Source organism: Musa acuminata, chromosome BXJ3-6 (assembly GCF_036884655.1).
Source record: "Musa acuminata AAA Group cultivar baxijiao chromosome BXJ3-6, Cavendish_Baxijiao_AAA, whole genome shotgun sequence".
Taxonomy (NCBI): Eukaryota; Viridiplantae; Streptophyta; class Magnoliopsida; order Zingiberales; family Musaceae; genus Musa; species Musa acuminata.
The window spans coordinates 5,921,266-5,943,028 of NC_088354.1; the positions used below are offsets into that span (position 1 = coordinate 5,921,266).

At 37.6% G+C, this 21,763-nt stretch overlaps 3 protein-coding genes across 7 annotated transcripts; 2 read left to right on the top strand and 1 right to left on the bottom strand.

Moving 5' to 3' along the window:
• Nucleotides 1-43: 43 nt before the first annotated feature.
• On the bottom strand, nucleotides 44-1,232 carry LOC103988268 (protein CURLY FLAG LEAF 1-like). Of its 2 annotated transcripts, none has more exons than XM_009406818.3 (2): nucleotides 835-1,232; nucleotides 44-591 (listed from the first exon to the last, which is right to left on the bottom strand). In XM_009406818.3, exons 1-2 carry the CDS (start codon nucleotides 1,033-1,035, stop codon nucleotides 259-261), a joined length of 534 nt encoding a protein of 177 aa, XP_009405093.1. In that variant the 5' UTR covers nucleotides 1,036-1,232; the 3' UTR covers nucleotides 44-258. The 2 variants fall into 2 exon arrangements, with proteins under 2 accessions (XP_009405093.1, XP_018682929.1); XM_018827384.2 differs by having other exon boundaries at nucleotides 44-594.
• Nucleotides 1,233-5,552: 4,320 nt separating this feature from the next.
• Nucleotides 5,553-8,895, top strand: LOC103987164 (dolichol-phosphate mannose synthase subunit 3). Its single transcript, XM_009405378.3, has 4 exons — nucleotides 5,553-5,677; nucleotides 7,206-7,339; nucleotides 7,433-7,540; nucleotides 8,607-8,895. Exons 2-4 carry the CDS (start codon nucleotides 7,238-7,240, stop codon nucleotides 8,664-8,666), a joined length of 270 nt encoding a protein of 89 aa, XP_009403653.1. The 5' UTR covers nucleotides 5,553-5,677; nucleotides 7,206-7,237; the 3' UTR covers nucleotides 8,667-8,895.
• Nucleotides 8,896-9,026: 131 nt separating this feature from the next.
• On the top strand, nucleotides 9,027-21,344 carry LOC135639415 (tRNA (guanine(37)-N1)-methyltransferase 1-like). 4 transcript variants are annotated; one of them, XM_065153157.1, is made up of 11 exons: nucleotides 9,027-10,116; nucleotides 12,196-12,293; nucleotides 12,573-12,677; nucleotides 13,997-14,057; nucleotides 14,252-14,327; nucleotides 15,561-16,062; nucleotides 16,154-16,264; nucleotides 16,895-17,017; nucleotides 17,446-17,552; nucleotides 20,697-20,771; nucleotides 21,068-21,344. In XM_065153157.1, the coding sequence occupies exons 1-11, from the start codon at nucleotides 9,809-9,811 to the stop codon at nucleotides 21,140-21,142; spliced, it is 1,641 nt and encodes a 546-aa protein (XP_065009229.1). In that variant the 5' UTR covers nucleotides 9,027-9,808; the 3' UTR covers nucleotides 21,143-21,344. The 4 variants fall into 4 exon arrangements, with proteins under 4 accessions (XP_065009229.1, XP_065009230.1, XP_065009232.1 ...); XM_065153158.1 differs by having other exon boundaries at nucleotides 16,166-16,264; XM_065153160.1 differs by lacking the exon at nucleotides 16,154-16,264.
• Nucleotides 21,345-21,763: the final 419 nt, after the last annotated feature.

Consider the following 21,763-nt stretch of genomic DNA (forward strand, 5'->3'; position numbering starts at 1 on the left):
GAATTGAAACAGGAGAAAGAGAAGGGAATAGAATGTATGACGAGAGCAGGTGGCATTCATGCCCTTCATCTACTACACTTAACACTGCCATTACACTGTGCAACACACACTGCATACAGTAAAAGCTTATAAATGAACATACTGCTACTACGTACATTGCTGCTTCTCTTTCTCTCGGTCATTCAATCTATAACGCTAACTATATAGAGAGAGAAAGCTTCTTAGAAGGGTTCTTTGGTTCGTCTGCGAGTGCGCTGACTAGTGAAGAAGGCTGAGAGTCTCCAATGACTTGACCGTCTCGAGCTTGCCGGATATCGGTTGTGCTGGTGGAGGCAGTGAGTTATGCTTGCAGTTTGGGCAAGAAGGAGATGACTTGCACAGCATGACGAGGAGGTGGCAGTTCACGCACACGGCTGCGACCATGTTGCCGGATGAAGAAGACTTGGTTGGCTTCTCTGGACTAGCGGAGGTAGTCTTATTTTCTGAGCTTGCGAAGGTGGCGATGTTGAGCTCCAGGTCTAGCTTTTGCTCCTTGGGTCTGCTCCAGCTCTTTCTCAAGGTCTTTCTGTTCAAGAAGTAAATCCTTCCGGACTGCTACAAGATTGTTGTCAGGTCAACAGAAGGAAATTAAGCAATCCATACGACAAAACCATAATCAAAGTGTTTGATTATAACCACAATGCATGATGCAGAGAATGAGTGGTTGAAGCAGCAAAATTGCAAGACTATGAATCACACTCCAAGATCTTCATGTATTCTTTTCACAAGCTTTAAGGATGGTACTAAGACAGTAGTAGTTGCACTAGAGAGCGAGAGAGAGAGAGAGGTGATCACTTGTAGGTCCAAGCACTGCTCCCAATCCAGGGGCAAGGGATCATTGAGCTGGAGGTCAATACTCGTGTGAATCGTAGGGTCATCCCAAGTTTGCTTCCTCTTCCTCCTAGGGTTGGCCTCCGACCTTGTAGGTGAGCTATTGGTGCTCTCACTTAAGAGTGACAGGGACGACCCTCCTAGGGAAAGCTCCATCTGATCCATAGCTCACTCGAATCGAGCACCAGGCCTTCCTTCCTGCACCCAAATGGAACATGTATACACACAAAGGAAAGAAGAAGGCTATGATAAAGGAGACGAAGTGTGTACAGAGAGAGAGAGAGAAAGAGAGAGAGAGAGAGAGAGAGAGAGAGAGCAAAGCTTTAGTGAAGAGAAAAGCTGAGGCTGCTCTCCCTTTTAGATTGATGTGGTCATGCAGGAGGAAGGAGAGGGTTGATACTTAAAGAGGGTTCTTAAATAGACTTCATCCAACCCCATTAAAAGGAGCACAGGCCTTGCATTTAAAGTTGATGAGTAGAGTGACCTTAAATGCCTCAAATACCACCGTTTAAATCCTCCCTTGCTTGAACGAGCGATGCTGCTGAATGTAGTTGGTCAACCATGTTAATGTTAAACACATCATTCCATGTGATCCTAACATCATTTTTCTCCGCTAATGATCCCATTAAAATGTTGGCATCCTTCCATCCACCACGACTGTTCATGTTGATGAGAGTAACAGTCGCTTCGTGACCCCATTAAGTTGGCAGTTTGCAATCATTCAATAGTTATTGTAACAGTGTACTTAGACGCTAATCCACAGCAATAACAAAGCGCATGGTTGGTGTTTGGTCACATCAACATAAGCCATGCACGATGCCAAGTTCCTGGTTGATTCTCATCGCTACATGAAAGCAGTTTGTCGATCTTATTTAGTGCCATTGGTCCAAGAAAACTTCGGATGATAGGAAAGCATCGTGTAGATCGATCTCTCATACACCTTACATGGCACCAGAATCCCTATAAATACCACCTCAAGCATTAAACTCCCGCGAAATTTATGAACTGCTTCTTCTTGGTGGGCATTCATGGCCTTGCTCAACCCAAATTCTCACGATGAAGCAAAGAAGACATCTGAGAGAGAGAGAGAGAGAGAGAGAGAGAGAGAGAGAGGTTAATAAATACTTATCGAGAAATGCAGGCTCACCACCGCAGCCACCAAGACGTAGTAAATGGGCAAAGGCTAATGAAGAAGGAACAAATATGGCGTGCAGGAGCTTCCACATATCATGACTGTACGATGGGCAGTGCTCAATGAATTGAGGTGCCAATCTGTGGTCGTTGGGGCTTCAACACATATTTAATGGTGTGAAGTTATATCCATTGACAGTTTAATGTCGCAGCCCACGCCATGGCTGATCTCACTGCTCCCATCTCTTCTTGCTCGGGCATCTCTTCTCGAGTACACTCTTACGTGATACACATGCATACATACATACATATTTAGATATATTCTACGGAGCCAAAAAAGAAAAAGGAAATCGATCATTTTTGTCGTTTCTTTTGATCTCTTCTTCGTATTCATAGATAGATGTATACATTTACTGGCCTTGTGTTCTCAACTTCGGTACCTCAGGTGGTGGATGTAGTCAGCAAAACCCATCACACAACATGAAATGCTTTAAGAACTTGATAGGTGTTGATTACTTCGCAGTTAATGACTTTGAGCAACTTTGGGCAAGATGGTTTAATGGCAGCCTGCAGAACTGGAGCTTGTGGTGCAGTGAAATCAGATTCAAGTACTGTCAGCTCACCAAATAACACAATTTCTCAGTTAATTTGGCTGAAGATTTTGAAACTGTAGCTGTCATTTATAATTAGAAAGATAGAGAGAAACCAGAGCAAGGTTTCTACGATAAAGTTGCTCTTTTGCGATCTGATCTTAGGAGTAACATCTTTACTTGTGTCGGTAGGAGCTTCATACATTGGTTAGCAATAAGACAAGAGAGAGCATTGCAAGTCATGGTCAGCTACTTTGCATGTTTGACTTTGATTTCTTTAAATGTATCCAAGTTGCTTATAATGGACTCCTAATTGTAATTGTCAAGATGTACTGTTCAGCCTATACAGGAAGAGATAAAGATCAACTAAGCATGAACAATTTGATTTCCCTGCATTACCCCCTCATAGCAATGCTTTATATATATATATGTAGTTTTTCTTACAGTTAAAAGCTCTGATATTGATGGATTCTGCTTGCAAGACAACAAGCATACATGAAGACATTTGATCTGAGATGGAAGCTGTCTTAACATGGAAGTCAAATTTGAACACTGATTAATCTGTTTGGAAGAGGCTGGGAAAGGATGTGACAGTGAGCAGAACACAACAGATTTCACTCTGAGAGGTGTTATTTTCTTTTGTGATTCTGTTCATCTCTTGACCATTCATGGAGGAAAAAGAAGGATCAAGCTGGATTATGTTCCGAAAAAAAGTCTGCGTTATCTTCGAATAAAAGCAACAATGCGAGGTCCAAAAAGAGTCAAAATTCAGAGTAATGAAAGTGCTTGTGGGGATTTGGATTTCCATTGCATTAGGTAGCAAATTTGAGGAAGTTGCAGTGTTTCAGAAGCCTCTTCAGACAGCCAGCCATGTTGATGGCAGAAGCAGTGTTTCTGAAGAACCAAAAACATCATTCAAGAGTGCTTCTCCAATTCTGTGAAGATTTAGTTTGTATTCCTGCACTGCAACTAATAAGAATTCATCTCTCCAATGATGACATCCTAAGCTTCTTCAAACTTTGACCAAAGTCCTCGAATTATAAACTTGACAGTGCAAAGTTTAGATAGTCAACCAGTATCAACAAATTAACTTCATTTGTCCAATCAGTCTTCTCTTAAACAAAAATCGGAAAAAGAAAAAAGATTCACATACTCAGAGAGGTGGTCAAAACAGTCAAGGCAGACTGAACAACAGCATATAAATACATGTACTTAATCTCTAGAAGCAAAACTATTATGTCTCAAGGCACATCTGTGTAGTACAATTATGCATGGAATAGAATTCAATTCCATTTCTTGTGAGGATAGTGAAAACGAGTGACTTTTTCACATAAAAATCACTTTACTTCTCCTCTTGTACCAATAATTGAACCTTAGCAGCCAATAACACAGTAGAAACATTGCTTGAAAATACACAAAGAATCTTCTAAAATTCCTTTGGATCAGATTTATGATATTACACAGCCTAACAGTGCCAGCATTGCAAGAAGGGCTGATATGTGCTCAAGAAATGGAGAGGTCTCCAATATATATATATATATATATATATATATATATATATATATATATATATATATATATATATATATATATATATATATATATATATATATATATATATATATATGATCTGTGCTGATCACTAAATGAAGCTGACAGCTTCCTCCATTACTGCACCATGGAACTCCACAGCAGCAGGAAACAAGAATCCATTAAAAACCAACCTACTGCAGTTCTACTTAGTTTCATGCACTCCTGCAGCATTGAATTCCACAATTTTCTTGTATCCATCAGCTTCACTGTGGGATAAGCCGAGGGACTAATGTAACTGCCACTCTCATCTTAAATGCAGCATTCATGCTTGCCCAGTTTGTATGAAGATTTGTCACCTGCATCTGCTCTTGAGAGCATGTGATGTGGATTCAAGGAACAAGATTTCTACCCCTCTTCTTGACCAAGTCCTGCAATTAAAGATGGTAGTGATTGGCCAACTTATTTAGCTGCTTCCTCAGCCTCCTGTCCATGTATCATTTAAAGACCCCCACAGGCTCTCACCCTAACAATTGATGCCACAATTCTCTTCCTGCAAGAATTAGAGACTGACATCAGATTTCTTGAACAACAATCACACCACATGCATGCTTGATGCATATGAATCATTAGACCTGCTGCAGAATCTACAGGATGAGAGTAGCTCAATGAACTTGCAAAACAAATAGTTCAGATGTTTGCAGAAAATGTTTGCCAATTACTTGTTATTTCAAATGTCAAGAAGTCTACTACTTTTGTAGCATAGTCATACCACCAAAGCATATGTACTGTTTTGACTGATATCTCATACAATCCAGTTTAAGGTCAGTGATTCTTTTTATGCCTCTAAATTTCAGCTTAGCATATATATACCTGCAAAACATTGAAATATATATATATATATATATATATATATCCCCTTATAGTTAATCTTTTTTAGTTCCATTATATAATGGTTTGAAGCTCTAACTAAAATTAATCCCTCGAAGACTTTGTTGCTTGAGAAATTTAACTATTTATATCTTTATATGCATTATTTAAATTCATATTAGTCGATGTTAATTATGCTTAGTTGCAAGGGCAAATAGATAAAAAAATAGATATCCCTGAAAAATCTGTAGCTTTTTTATTAGCTCTTCTAATTTTTAGTTTGACATTACTATTTCCATAAAACTCAAAAATTAAAATTTTGGAAATCTCGAGGGTCAAATAATTGATGAAATTAATAAAATTATTTTGTAATATTTAAAGTTTTGATGTTTTAGATACAATTATACCCATCATTAATAATAGTCAACTTGACTTTATTGGAACAATGTTATTTTTTTTTATGGAAGTGGAATGATTTAATATTTAATATATATATATATATATATATATATATATATATATATATATATATATATATATATATATATATAATTCGTCAAACCTCAAATGAGTAAAGCCCTCCGTTACGAGTCGGCGCGTCTCACTTCTCCCCTTCTCGTCGCGACGAGCGGCGACGACGTGAGCGGGGCAGCGGCAGTGGGATCCAACGAGCGGTTCCGCTGCAGGTTGGCTTCGGTCCTTATGCTGTTCTCCTCTTCCTTTTTCCTCTTCGGATCTGGTCGCCCGGAACCGGTCAAACCTAGACTCGCGATCAAGAACGGATCGCGGACTGCCGATGGACATGTGGGGAAAGCCACGCTAGGATGAGGATAGAGGACTTGTGGCTGGACCTCTGGAAAGTTTCGAGAACGGATTTCTGAAAGAATTTGACAATTTGGAGTTTTAGGTGCTTTTGTCATGAATGAGATTCGGTGAGGATGACGATTTTTAGGGCAAAAAAGAGCAAATTTTGCTGTTTATGATTATTGTCTATTTACGCGTATAGTTTGACTTAGGGTTTTTCTCCAATCTTGCTTATGTTTATCTTTGTCTTACATGAGCTGTTCTCGTGCAATAAATCCCAGACGTAAAGAAATTATCAAGTTGTTGATGCTTGCTTAGGGACTAGGTAGCAATTCAATAGCCAGTGTCAAGCCCACATACTTAAGCATTTCAAGCACAATTGTTTCAGATGTAAAAAGGATATCCAAAATTAAAAATTGAATCTCTTATTGCCAAGGGATTATTCATGTAGGTGGTCAGGGAGCCACAATTGATCAGAAGGGACAGTACCATTGTCTTTGGTAGTAGTGACTATCGAAGAGGAAAGACGTAAATAGTGAGATTAAAGTGGAAGTAATGAAATGGTAGAGAAGAGGAGGATTGAGAGAAGGGGAGAGCATAGAAGGAGAAAAGTCAGTGTTGATGTGAACAGGAGATGCAAGAAGGATAGAAGTCTTGGTGTTGGTGTTGATGTTAATACGAGACTAGGAGAGGATAGAAGAATAAATATCTTAGTATTGATGTGGACAGAGAACCCATAACTCACAGGGATGGGGTTCAGGAGGCATCTTTAGGACCCATCTTCAATGAAGCATGCTGTCCATCTTTGTGGCTTCTAGTGGTCCTTAGAGTTCATGATCCTCCATGGGAGGATGGAAAAAGATAGTTTTCTTAGGATTTGGGAATGAAAGAAATTATGGGAGGACGTAAAATATGACTTTTTAGGATTTGGGAGTGAAAGGAATGGTGGAGTAGAAGCCGTGGGATGAATAAAATTAAGAAAGAATGATTTGAGGGAAGTAAGGAAACCAAATCCAGGTCCATCAGATCTCAAAGCAGCAAGATTTCATTAATTGAAAACCAAATACACACTGCCTGTCTGTAATTTGGGGTGTTTTTGGTTTGCTCAAGTGGCATTCCTGGATGAACAGTAATCAAAGAGCAACTGATGAGAGTTTTCTCGTGTCTGTTTTCTTAGCCCTTAAAAATTCGAAGTACATTTGGTGGGAAACTTAAGAATCCCCCTTTGATCAAAATAAACCTGACCTCTTGCTGATCATCCTTACCAATTTACCATAAATATACATCCAACCAGTTCAGTCAAAATGGAAAATGACTCATATATAAACCTATAAACTCAACCTAACATAACGAAATTAACAATAATGACTTGACTGAAATATGGGCTGCATTATGTTTCTTTGCTTATAGGTAACAGCCTACAAGTAATTGTTGTGCTGACAATGAAGCATATTCTAAAGATCATGGCTTTGGTGGTGGTTGTTGCTGGCCTTTGGATCAGCCTACTCCAAACATCAGTAGTTCCTCGTAGCTACACTTGGTTGGTCAGTTTCATGCCTCTTATTTATATTTTTTGAAGTTTAAAAATGGTCATCTTCCTCTTTAGGGTGCCAACAAGTTTATCTTCTACTTTCCAGCTTCCAGTTTATCTCATCATTTCTTTAGGATGCTATGGTCTTCTCATGGTTGGAATTGGCTTGATTCTGTTTCCGACATGTCCCCAGGAAGCTGTACTACTACAAAAGGTTGCTTTAACCATAAATGCTATTTCTTATCAATTATGTGCCTAAAGATCATGCTATTTTGGTCTAGTTATTTACGGGTTTCTTTTCTTACCGGAAAAAAAATTAAGGTCAAATTTCATGAAACATCACTTGTCTTTGTGCAATGCCAGGAACAAAAATCCTTGAGTAAATTTTCTTACTCACAGTACATAATGATTTCTTTTTAACTGAACTATTTTCTTCTGCTACGATTACTACTTAGCCAATTTGGATGATATAGCCTTTAGAAATACTTCCTGCTTCTTCATTTAAACCACAAAGATGAAAGTACATGGATGACAACCACAAGTACCAAACAGAATCTTGTTTCAATCATTGTCCCTTCTCTTATTACACCTGAGTTTCTGTTACAAAAGCACCTAGGTGTTTTGTCAAGGTGATGCAAGCTTATCATTTACTGGTTCTGCCATTATCTTTATAGCTTTGAAATCTCATTTTATTTGATTATAATAATGAGGTTGTTTGCCAAGTTTTTTCCAAAACAAAATTGCCATGCTGGGGATTGAGCTGATTGGTAACATTAATGGGTTACTAGATATTTGACATATAGCTCCAAGTCTTTCAGAATTAAGGTGATTTTAAGATTTCAGTTTCTTATAATTTTTGCCAATCAGATTCACCAATGTACCTTTGTGAATAGAGCTTTATTATGAAATTTTGCCTTGGCCCATTTTAAAATGCTTGACAAGGAAATTGTGTCTGAGTGCTAGGCCCTAACTGGCATGAGGCGTATTGGTTCTTTGAGTTCGATCTTTTTCATTCACTTGAATTCGATAGTCAATCTGTTGAAGAATCAAAGGCTTATGTGTTCCGTTCAATTTAATGTTCATGATTCAGCGTAAGTTGGACTGTCGAGTTTAATTGTGTGCTCACACTTTATATGCAAATTTACTTGTTTTCTGCAAACATGAAGTGTGTTTGTTTGCGTATGCTTGTATTTCTGGAATCTGGTCTATATTACAAAAGAGTTATTTGTCATGTTATGCAGGGCAGCTGATTCGAGTGTTAATTTTCCTTTGCTATGCAGGATATTGTGGAGGCCAAAGAATTCTTGACAAGTAGAGGGGTAGATGTTGGCTCTGATTGAAGTGAATTTCATACTTGGAGCTGTTTATGTGTTTTCACCTTATACTGTGACTCCAGGAGTTTTCCCTACTCCCTCCTGGTCTTCATTCAACTATCAATAGAGGGTTGCAGTTTGGGTTTTCTTTCATGGATCTTCCAGACTCATTCATAGTAGTCAGTTGTCATTCCTTCTGTTATATATCGCATGACATTCCGGAACGTGAAAGAAAAATTTTATCGTGTGATCTACAGTTGGCTGCTGTTCTTTTTGGGTAAATTTCTATTTACTATAGTAACTGCGCAACTGTATCTATGAAATCCTGCAGGGAAATTTATTTTGCTTGAACAGTAACTTCTTTCTTGCAAGACTGAGGCAAAGTGTCATCAAAGATTGCAAAAAAGTGTGTGCATTCTAATCTCTTTTTGCCATCCTTCTGCCATCACATGACATGTTGGGACCTTTTTCCTGTTCGTTTATTCTTCTCTTTCTCTTCTTGTACGTCCTCCATTATTTTTTTTTTCCTTCAGTCTCCTCCTCTTCTTGCCCATCCTCCATTAATTTGTTTGTCATCATCTCTTTCTTCTTTTCTTCATCGTTTTCTTCTTTATACACTTTCTTCCTTGCTTTGTGGCACCTCACCTTTCTGGTCTTTTACATTTTCTTGGTTCTCTTATTTCTAGTCCTCTTTCTTTTTTTTTCCTTCCTCCTATTCATTCTGCTTTATCCTGCACTTTTTTTTTTTTACCTTCTCGTCTTTTTTATTTTTCTTATTGTTCTGCAAGATTAAGCATTATAGGAACAGTTTGATGAGAAAGTTTACAGTGTTGCCTCTGTGCAAGAAATGTAGGCATAAAGAGGAGGGAGTAGACAAGTGGGTCCCATTTCATGGGGCCACTCGGCGTCCAATCAGGGGTCATGTTTAGGTGGGACCGAAAAAAGAGTCCGAGTCTTTGGTCCCGCGGTCCAACGTCTGGGTCGAGACCGGGGTTAATTGACCAAAACTCCCAAATCGCGCGACCGGGTCGAACCGGGATTGGTTCGATTTTATAATCAAGATTTACGTAGACCGGTTCGGTTATTATGTTCAGGAATTGAGTCGGTGTGGCGGTTCAAGGAAACCCGTACCCATTTCTCTGCGTCAGTTTGGTTGTTCTCCGTAGGTCATGGATGCGGCGGCTGGCGAAGCTTCTGCCGCCCGCACCGCCGTCCTGTTAACCGGGGGCGGCTCCGTGTGCCCATCCCGGGAGGCCCATCCGGCGGAACCCAAGGATGGCGGCACGAATCCGACAAGCCGAGGCGAGGTCGGTTCTTGTCAAGTAGCAACGAAGCCTCAATCCGAGGCGGACGAGCACAGGGGAAGGGAGGCGGAGGTGTCGTTGTTGGATGAGAGCAAATTTGACGTGAATCTCCAGCTCTGGTCTCTCCGGATTCCACGGGAACATTGCACGTCCGTCGGCCGCCTCCTCCACGGGTGAGTGCTATAACCGTTGAAATATACTTCATTCTCCTTTACTAACTTGTTTCATCCGTTTGGTATGGTATGCTGGAATTCAAGAAATAATATTTATGAGTTGAAGAGAGATATGAACGAGGAATCACGCGACGCACCAATATAATTTGACGAAAAATGTGTTTAGAATCATAAGGGATGAACCTATTCTTTGCCTATAGGATCACAGTGTAGCATGCAACTGTATTTGGACGCTAACGGATGATAAATTGTGTTTGGATGTCAACTAAATGGATTATTAGTTATTACGATGTGAAAAAATAGAACACAGTGTAGCATACAAAGTCAGAGGCCACCTAGGGATGGATCAATTGATCCTCACAGGAGTCTTGTACCATAGAGGATCTTGTAAGAGAAATACAATATGACAACGTTCATTATAAGGAGAATAATTAGGGAATTGATGTCTTTCTTGAGTTTCAATCAATATTTTAAAAGATGGTGCGTAGTCACTTTGGGTCACTTTGAATTGGTCATTGTCATTGGTGGTAGCAAGTCAAGCATAAGAAGCTTACGACAATATCTTGCAGTGGATTCAAGGCTTACATGAATGACTTACTTTCGTCAGTTGAGGTGCTGAATTATATATATAAACTGAAATGTGGAAAGCTGAGTTGACACATCACATATGAAGAGAGTACAGCATTTACATTACTGTTGTATATTCCCAGTTTGAGGTCAGTTCCTTTAACAATTGGCTGATATGAAGCATCCCTGCAAAGTTGGTGAGACATTGATAGGACTTACCTAGGTCCATTGATAGTTTATAAAGCCAGTAACAATTGTTCATTGACTTGCACAATGTTGTTCTTCTAGTAGGTTTTTTCAAGGGAGTTTTAAATTGCTGGTGTAAACTGAGACATTGAATTTAAACCTAAAAAATTCAGTTTCACTGTTTTGGCCAATTTTGTTGATTTATGGTGCTATTTCTATTCAGTGTTAGTAGAATCTCTAATCACTAATATTAGGGTTCTCCTCCAAACAACTCTAGAACTGCTTGAAATTTAAGAGGGTGCACAAGCTATATATGGCCCAGTATAATCCTATGCGACTAATATGTGGTCTGAACTCTGAACCCTAATGACATAATGCATAAGGGCAGAGTGGTAGGACTGCACAACCGAAGTGGATACTTACAGATCCATTTCGGTGGATTTACAAATCCATCTTTTATCTCCAAATGTGTTTCTTTTTACCTACTAAATCATCTTTTTTATTCACAGAAATCTCTTGTTTTAGTTTTTGTGGCAGTTAAGTTGGTTACCATATTGAATAGTGGAAACCAAATGAGAATTTTGGTCTAAGTAGCACGTTCAAGTCTTACGTTTCTTTTAGAATTAGGTGAAGAGGAATCCTATAATTGACCAATTTGGAAGCCTCAAAGTTTAGCATAAGTAGCCTACCTTTTTTTTGTGGTACTCAGGTGTCATGTTTAGTGATATACACACCCAACTAAGCCTAAAGGAAGCTGCTAACAAATTAATGTACTCAGTTTGGCCATATAAATTTCACTAGGCAATCTTCGTTTTTATGACACTATAAGACAAGCAAGGATTTAGATATCAATCAAATTTACCAGTCTGACCAAGTATTGGTATTAGAACTTTAGCAATATAGTATGATGCTTTTAAAAAAAAAAAAATTCTCGTTGAATTGAGTTAGCTTGATACAGAACATATACATTCCTTTTTTTCATTATTTTATTCACTTATATGGGGCAATACAGGTTGGTATTCCAATAGTTTACCAAAACTGGTGTCAGTCTGTAATTTCAATTCTTCATAGCAAGAGATTGTGAGACAAAGAGACAGCCAAAATGACGACACTTTATTTTGGAATAGATGTTTGTCTTTCTATAGTATCTATGATACTTATCATCCCCTCTACCATCTATCCATTTTTATGTGGGCTATTGTCTTTTTTGCTTATTTAAATATAGATAGTTACACAATTAGTTATTGGGCCAATATCTAGAATGCACCTGCACTTGCGAAGCAGGCTGTCCTCACTTTTAAAGTATGGAAATGTTATCCATTGCAGATATATGCTGGACAGAGCTCGTATCAAACCCATTGTTGAGGATCCAACTAGTGAGAAAAATCGTCTTGTCATACTATCTGAAAAGATACAAAATTCTGGTGAGGCTTTATGCCTAAATATTAGAAGTTGGTATTTCATGCAGCTGTAAAGCTTACAAGCTCTAGTTTATTTCTTGTGTTTATTCTTTTTGCAATTATATCTGCTATGATTATTCAGAGAGACACTAGTCAGGAAAAATTAAACAAAGGAACTAAGTCCCCCGAGAGCATAGCAATATTTGTTTCTTTATTTAGAGTAATATATGCTGTTTCATTGTTGTATTTAAGCATCTTCTCTCATGTATTTCAGCTAACAATTTTATCTTGTTTCTAGTACAGATTTATCTGAAATTCCAAGTCATGTGTTGGATCCCCTAAAGGGTCTATGCAACATTGAAGCAGTGCCATATTCATTAACACTAGGATATCCATATTGGGGTGCAGGTTAGTTGCATTTGGCACTCTTCATGTTTAGTCACCTTATTAACTGTAGTTCATTGATATGGCTTTTTGCCCTGTTTCGTTGAGGATATACAAACAATTAGGTGATCATGGAAATATTAGGATTATTACAATCTCATCCTTAAATTTAATTCCAGGTTTTCATCCCACCAAATTACGTTCTATTAGCAGTTTTCCTAAGACCATGAAAAAAAATAAAATATGAAATGCCTTATGTAAGAGTTATTCTACGAGCCACCATGGGTGAAGCATTAAAGAGTATGGCCTTGCATTTGATAATACCCATTTACCAAAAGGCAACGGCCTGGAGACCTTGCAGTTCTTAAAAAACACTTGGTTGATAATTCATCAAGTCTTGTATTTTTCAGAACTACACAAATGTGAAGATGCTACTTTCTGTAACTAACGCTTGATCTGTGAATTTTGTGGACCTTCTAAGGAAATAACTCACTACCTTATACTCTTTGTGCAACCTAATTCATTTTTTCCCCGTATTATAGAATGTGACCTAGCGAATTCCTTAATTATGAGACTCGCAATTACCTTTGTACTCCACCACCAAAATCAACATTGAACCTCGTACTTCTTCCTGACATCACCGCAACGATCACTTACCATGGGTGGTCTTCTTGCTACCTCCTTGCTGGAATCCCTGATGTTTTCCTACATTGGCCATTTACCTTACTTGCAAAACTTACACCAATATACCATACTTCTTCCAGCCAATGCTATTTCCTGGCATATACAACCTCTACAACCACTCACAAAATTTCCCAGTTTCGCCTCCATTGTTACTTCTGCTACATTTATCTTCATCGCGTTTAACAAATCAGGGCTGCTGCCGCTTGCAGCACCACCTCCATCTACATCAATGATGATGCCTTCTGCAGCAACTAGGTTACCATGCATGCTGTCACCCACCATTATCATTTGCCTGGTGTCGACCTCCATAATCATCTAATACATTGCCATTTTGGCCAGTGTATCTTCATGACTGCTGACATGGCCTTATTCTTCTTGTCATTGCACCTAGTCCCTTGCTACAGCCTCCATCTTTTTCTGCACCCATAGACCATTTCTGTCATCTTAGCATCCTGTTTATTGCAGATGATGGGTGAACCATCAGGAAGGTAGAATGATAATCTGACATTTTCCAATTAAACTGAAATTTCATTATATATAAAGTATATAGGGGATTAAAGGTAAATTTGAAACCTAGAATGATAAGCTGTTGATAATCTCTGGTTGTCTAACATGCATATAGGAATAATTTGTTTTAAACCTTTATTCTCTTGTTGCAGATCATATTTTAAAGCAAATACTACCCCATGGAATGGAGGTACCAACTTCCTTTGAAACAGTAGTTAAGTTCCTTTTAGTATCCGTTGTTCTACTGCTTCTTAAGGTTTATGCAAGTTTTTGTTATCTATGACTTATGAAGATGATTATTCACTTTGTCAAAAATTCTTTTTCTACTTTCGAATTTGACCCTTCTATTTGCAGTGTCTAATTTGCTGAGGCTTGTTATATTAACAAAATATATTCTTTCACTCTACAGGACATGTTGCTCATCTGAATTTGACAGAAGACCAACTTCCTTATAAGGATGTCATCGCAAAGGTTATATATGATGTATGTCTTACTGATTTTTTTTTCTTGTATATACCTGCCTCATGCAGATACTCTCTAATCATGAATGAGCTTTGAGCTTCTTGTTTGCATCGTACAGCAATAGACAGCTATATGTCTAAGGAGATGTAAACATGTACAATGCCATAAGTTTAGGGTTATAATCACAGATAAAGATATTTATTTTAACACCGTCTTTGTCAATCCCCAGCTAAGGATCCTCTCTTTGTGGTAGCCAATCCCCTTCCCAACACCATCCAACCCCATTGATGGGGTCAAAGTTATCTTCCCAACACCATTCCACCAACAACATTTCCCAATTTTTTCTTAAGCTTGTGAGCATTTGACAAATTATGTATGAATAGCACTGTTGTTAAAGAACAACCAAGAAGTGTGCCCATGCTGGAGCTATATTTTAAACCACTCACTGGTGAACTAAGATGACCAATCAGTATTACTGTTCTTAGGTCATTCACATATCATGTGATGTGAGGTACCTGGTATAATGCAAAACCACATTAATTAGCATAACCATCACATTTTGTCTCTTTTTTCTGTTGCACCATACTTGATAAAAAGTCCATACATCAAAAGTCAAATAGGAATGGCTTAACAGTGTCAATATCTAATTGCAAAAATACATAGGTGCACATGTATATTAGACTATCATTCTTTTTGTTTCTCTCATCAAAAGAACAGACTTACCAGTGGATAATGTTAAATATGCTGAATCCTAGAATTTCTGGAGTTAGCTTATCTAATTAAGGACCATTCCAATTGCAAATATTAACATATAATTATGTATAACTGCTCCTAGGTTGGTGAGCACCTTAAAACAGTGAATCCCTAGTGTAGAAGTTATGTGCACCCAAGTTAGATTAGCACATGTATCATCTGACCTGGATGAACAACTGATACTTGTTTGCAAAAGTTAATGTATTGCTTGTCCTGCCTCCTTCCTACCAGAAATTATTAACTTTAGATTCCTCTCTCTCTCTCTCTCTCTCTCTCTCTCTCTCTCTCTCTCTCTCTCTCGTTCATGGTGTATCTGTGTTTCTTCACCTGATCATTTCAAGTGTTATATATGCACAGCATGATATTCCAATTGCTCCTTTCCCATTATCAACAGCGAATAGGAATTATTTGTGCTGAATGCTAATAGCATTCTTCCTTTGATTATTTTGCAAAATTAAATTAAGATTTGTGTAATCTCTCTTTTATTGCTCCTACATGCAGAAAAATCAGCCAATAATTCAAACTGTGGTGAATAAAATTGGAACCATTACAAATGAGTTTCGAGTGCCAACTTTTGAAGTTCTAGCAGGAAAAAGTGATATGGTCACTGAAGTAAGGCAGTATGGTGTTACATTTAAACTTGATTATAGCTTGGTCTATTGGAACTCGAGACTTGAACATGAACACATTCGCTTGGTTTCATTGTTCCAAAGAGGAGAGACAATTTGTGATATGTTTGCTGGAATAGGTCCTTTTTCCATTCCAGCAGCACGAAAAGGTTGCCATGTATATGCAAACGACTTAAATCCTGATAGTGTTCATTATCTACAGATTAATGCAAATATTAACAAGGTAGAGGACTGTGTTTTTGCATATAACATGGATGCAAGGGCTTTCATGCACCATGTAATGACAGTGCCCGATTCTGATGGTATGCAAAAAACTGGAGAAGCTGTTTCAAATGAAGATCATTACCACAAATTAGCAACCGATGAAAAAGAAGGTACGGATACCGGAGGAATTCATAACTAAGTCAAGAATAGGTGCATGTGTTTTCCCCTTTACTCCTACAATAACTGTTAACCATATTGTAGTTGTTACCCTAGAAATGCTCAATGCTGGAAAAGATAATCAAGATTCTGTAAATGAGTCATCTGTAAAAAAAAAAACTGCTGTTAAAAGACAGCTGGACAAGGCTAGCGAAGGTATGTTTGCTGAATGTGTATGAGTATTTATTTAAATTCAGAAAATTTTCGTGTTAAATAACTCCATGTTCCTGCTATAATGGTCCCTGTCCAGCCTGTCAAACTGGTGTCTGAATTAAAACATCAGTAATTACTTTTCTGCTACAACTTAGACTAATAGCACTAGTCTTAAACTTTGTATTGTTATGTGATGGACTCTTATTGTTAACATATAGTTTTCAAAATAGTATGGAGATCTTGATTACCGAATATTGCTATTGAGAAACAAGAGCGGAAGTCTTTTTCTATTGGCAATTTTTCCTGTAATTAGAAAGCATCTCTTATGAAATACTTTCTTTCATGTAGACAGGGTGAAACCGATTCTTTTTTCCTTTACATACTGAGCACACAAGTATGACAGACCTTAACATAATATGATACCTCAAGAGCTGCCTAATTAAGGAGACCCTTTCTGAGGAGTGTAGTCACACATCTCCTTGCCTCACTTCTGGCATCTTGAGTATCTTGTAGTAATAATTGTGGAAATTACCATTGAGAAATATTTACCATCCTATTGGCCTTCCAATTCTTGTTATATAGTTATGGTTTCTTCTTTAGATCAAATTGCTGAAGAGAGATTTGTAATTGCAGTGTTTCAGGGAAATAGGAATACCAACAAGAGAATCAAAGGCTTCCATTTAACAGTGTTTAGGCCATGGGAGCATGTTGACCATGTAATCATGAATCTTCCAGCTTCTGCTTTGGATTTTTTAGGTGAGCTTTTGTTTTTATCATTTTTACTGGAATTTGAATGAAATGGTTTGGCCAGCTAACATATACAGAATGTTATAAGGTGCAGTACCATTGGAGATGCAGTGATTAAAATTTTTAGAGAACAGATATACATATCTACATTGGCTGTCTAATATATTTTACCTCCATCTCCATGATGAATACACCTAAACCTATTTCGGTCCTGTTTGTAAAGTTGATAGATCTTTGATGGCTCGTGCAATTCCTAGGCAGCTATTTTTTTATGTAGGTTTGTCTTTGATGAGGTTATCATTATAATATCTAGTAAGGTTAGTATTACTTGGTATTTTGTTCACTTGGATTATATCTACTTGGTTACTTGTGAAATATGACAAATGCATGACTATTATTGTTGTAATCTTCTTGACTAATGGTGAATGACCAAACAGATGTCTTTAAGGGCCTTATTCAAAGGGAACACTGGAGGGGGTCTTTACCTTGGATACACTGCTATTGCTTCATTCGATCAACTGAAACCAAAGAATCAATATTATCTGTGAGTCCTTCACACGTGATTTATGATCTTGTATTGTTTGTGTTCTTGTACTTTGTATAAGCTAATTCTGAAAACTTTCTAATCAACTATTTTACCTTCTCAAATTGAATAAACTAAAATATCTTTTCTTTCTTATTGATCCTCAAAGCTCAGGATATTAGCTCCCAAAAGTTTAATCATTCAAAGTCTACACCACAGTTCACATTAGACATCTTAATCAAGCCATAAAGGGTCTTGCAGTTCAAATCTTAGTATTTCTCTAGTGTCTTTCCCTGCTATTTTTGTTAAATTTTATTTAATCGTGCAAATAAGGAACAAAGAAAGTAACTAACTATTAGTTGTATAAGAAAGTAACAGTCAGGGGATGTGCACAGAGGGAACTACATCCAGTTGTATTGTGAAGCTAAGGTTTTTTATTCGATCTTGGTACTGGATAAGCCTGTGTGCTTACAGTTTGTACTTTGTAGTATTACACCAGTTTCAGTCGGGAACTGCTGGAAGCTAATTATAATAGCTGCAAGGATATTTTAGATTACAAGAAGGTTGGAACCAACTCGCTGTGCTTCAATGGGTAATTCTTTTTGTGTAAGAGTAAAATTTCACTGAGGTACCTACATTTGCATATCTGATGCAGAGAGGACTTAAGATTTTTAGTCAGATTCACTGTCGGGCTTGTGCAACACTTGATAAAAGAAATCTGCTGGTAACTATGCCAAGTTGTTGGTTCTTTCCAAAATTGAATGACATGTGAATCTTTGTCCTATTGTCATTTTTATCCTGTAGTCACTAGACGTAACTTTTGTTAACCATATCCTATAGTTTGGATCTTGGCACAACGATAGGTACACAAATGTTTTTAAACTTGAAAACAGTAACCTAATTGTGTCCCTCTTTAGCCAAAGACCAAATATATCAATAATTCTTCTTTGGGGTTTAGGCAGGGTTTAAACAACTACATGCAGTGCATGTGCAGGACAGCGACTGTATAATACATTCCATTATGTGTTACTACTGATCATGTCATACAAGGCCTTTGCATGAAATGTATTCCGAGTTATATTTTTGGCTGGCACCTTACTTTTGGTTTCTAAGAAGGTTTTCGAATTGGGATGGTGATCGTGCCACTTATCCAGAAAACAAAAAAAGTTGGATTGTTTTAGAGGATATCGCTTAAACAATTCAGTTGGTTTTATTGATCTCAGGTGGATTCTAAAGAATAAAATCTAACAATTCAAAATCTGATAGCTTATTGTAAGACATAATCTAGATTCAACCTTGTATATACTTAGGTATATAGAGAAGTTGTGAAATAAAGATTTAATTTGGTTTCTTATTCTGTTTGACAAACTAATAAATCTAAGATATCCAAGAGAACCAATGGATAGAAGAAAATCTTTTATGGTACATGTATACAAGAACAAATATGATACCAAGAGCAAAATTTTAAGAAATTATAGTTCCTAGCCATAAAAGCTTTAGGAAAGAGCTCAATTAAGCAACAAATAAGATGTCAAGTCAATGTTCGATAAAACTACTATGGTTTCATGTTAAAAAGGACCACCATATAATTTTGACTCTTTCCTAATGGACAATTGATAAAAGGAACATAGAGAAAAGAAGAAAGAATTGCACATAATATTTGTTTGCTTGAAAGGTCATCATAAAATATGTTGTTTTTTAGAAAGAAAGAAAGCCTGGAAAGATACTTTAATTTGATTTGAATATCTATGATGGAGCAATTGTATATGGACGATATAGGGTGAGACAATTGACCTTTTGATTACATGTTGCACCACACCACAGATTAATTTCTATCTGTCTGCATTATTTGTGGATGAATCTAATGATCTTGTTAAGATAAGTTGGTTTATATTTGCTGCTAATATTATTTGATTAATGAGAGTAGCAAATATGTCAAATACAGCAGATTCTGGTATATCAATGTAAAGAAGTGTTAGATACTATAACATAAAGTATGATTTGATTCAAGGACCACCGTTTTGGGTATCGGACCCGTATCACTGTTTGGGTCGTACCCGTACGTGCCACTTAGTATCGGTGTACCGATATCTGGTACACCAGTACGTACTGGAGATTTGAAGAGAAAGAACTCAAAGAGAAAGATGTAGAAGGAGAAGAGGAAGGGGTGGTGGAGGAAGGGGAGGAAGGAGGAGGAAGAAAGAAGAGGTGACGGTGAAGGAAGAGAAAGAAAGAAGAGAAGAGGGAGGAAGAGAAAGAAGAGGAGGTGATGGAGGAAGAGGACGATGAAGGAGGAAGAAGAGGAAGAGGAAGAAAGAGGAGAAGAAGCATGCACTGGTAGGTGGCGGCGGTGTGCTGTGGCGATGTGTGGCAAAGGATCTCACACGATGGGTCCAGCTTGAGCATAAGACGCCATTAGGACACAAGCAGATGTATTTTATTTAATATGGCGAACTGGACTGCCCCCGTTTGAGTGGTCCCCTGTATCGAATTCATACTGGGACCGGTACGTTAGCTTGTTTTGTATCGGTCTGGTCGAAACAATGTTCCCTTGTTTGATTCATTGATCTCAACAAAAACTAACAAGGGCAAGTTCCACATTCATTGAAAAATATTTGAAATGCATTTAAAACTGAAGTTCAGAAAATTCAGAAAGCAAAAGCTTTTGGTATCTTTTATCTGCATTCAACAAGAAGAGAAGGTTGAAAAGGATTTTTTTCTCTTATATTATGAAAGCAAACCATTTAAAATAGTGCTTGGACTGACCATATTGAGGTGCGCCAGGCATGGCATATTTTATCGGCATGGAGTTTCATTTGGTGTTACAGGTGTATTGGCACCCCCTTTCATCAAATTTGGCTTGTGTTGGTTGGTGCAAAGCCCATGATATACTGTGTCAGTATGTTGCTGCAAGGACATACTGATAAAATCAAATTCTTGGTTTAGACTTCAGATTGGTGGTATCTGGAGAGCTGGTGGAAACTAAGAAGGCTTGATCAGAGATAATAGTGAAAAATGTGATGGTCCTTGGATTGTCTGCTGATGTAGCCATCAATAAGGCCAACCTACAGTCTTTTCATAAATATCTGCTCAAATTGCTGCAGCACAGTTTGTTTAATTCATTTATTTAGTGATTTTGAAAATTTTGATCTCTTTCTTTTGCAGAAAGCAGAGTCTCTTTTGAGTACTAAGATAGCAGACCCGATTTTCCATCGGGTTAGGGACGTTGCCCCCAACAAGGTATTAACATACATTGTTTACTTTTCTAAATTTGTCGTTTTCAATTCCAGTTCTCATTGTGGTCACAGCTTAGGGCGGCAGACCTAGCATGGGCCTTAGAATCCAAGCAACATACTCTATCCAATTACTGTGACGACTTAAAATTATCAGGAGTTAAATCTTCGATTATTTATTTTCTTTTATCCTGTTGATCATATTTCTTTGTAATAACCTGCAAAGAGCCTGATTTTTTTCATTGTCTTTTTGCATTATTTTTTGAATTGCATAACCTTTTCTCCCTATTATTATGTTTTCAGGCTATGTTCTGTTTAAGCTTCAAGCTACCAACAGAGACCTGTTGCCGAGATGTTAATAACGTTGGTGCTGAATGAAATAGCTTGATATGGATAAAATAACTATATAATGCGTAAACTTTGCCGGAGATGTATCAGCTTCCCAATGGAAGCTTGACGGTATTGAACTATATACCAGCCTTACAGTGTCGGATGTATCTTTTGACTATAACTATGATTGGAAAACCATGAATTCTAACCTAGACAAGAGGATATCGCTTAAGCATCTGATTTAGCTCTATTTTGTGTGAATTGAGGAAGGAAACGCAGACATGAAATGTTTCTGTGACTTTTGAGAAGAGTGTATCACTTAAACTTGTGATTTAGCTTTATTTTGTGTGAATTGAGGAAGGAAAGGCAGACATGAAATGTTTCTGTGACTTTTGAGAAGAGTGTATCACTTAAACTTGTGATTTAGCTTTATTTTTGTGTGAATTGAGGAAGGAAAGACAGACATTACATGGTTACAGATATATTATTGTAGGAGGAGACCATCCAAGGATCATGGACAGATATATTATTTGTAGGAAGAGACCATCCAACGATCATGGACTAGTTTATGAAAGGCCACCTTTGACCTCATTTCAATCATCGGCATTTGGAATCCTTCCACCACTTCTTGTCGAACGGAAGTAGGTCTTTTCTGCCAAACCATTGTTG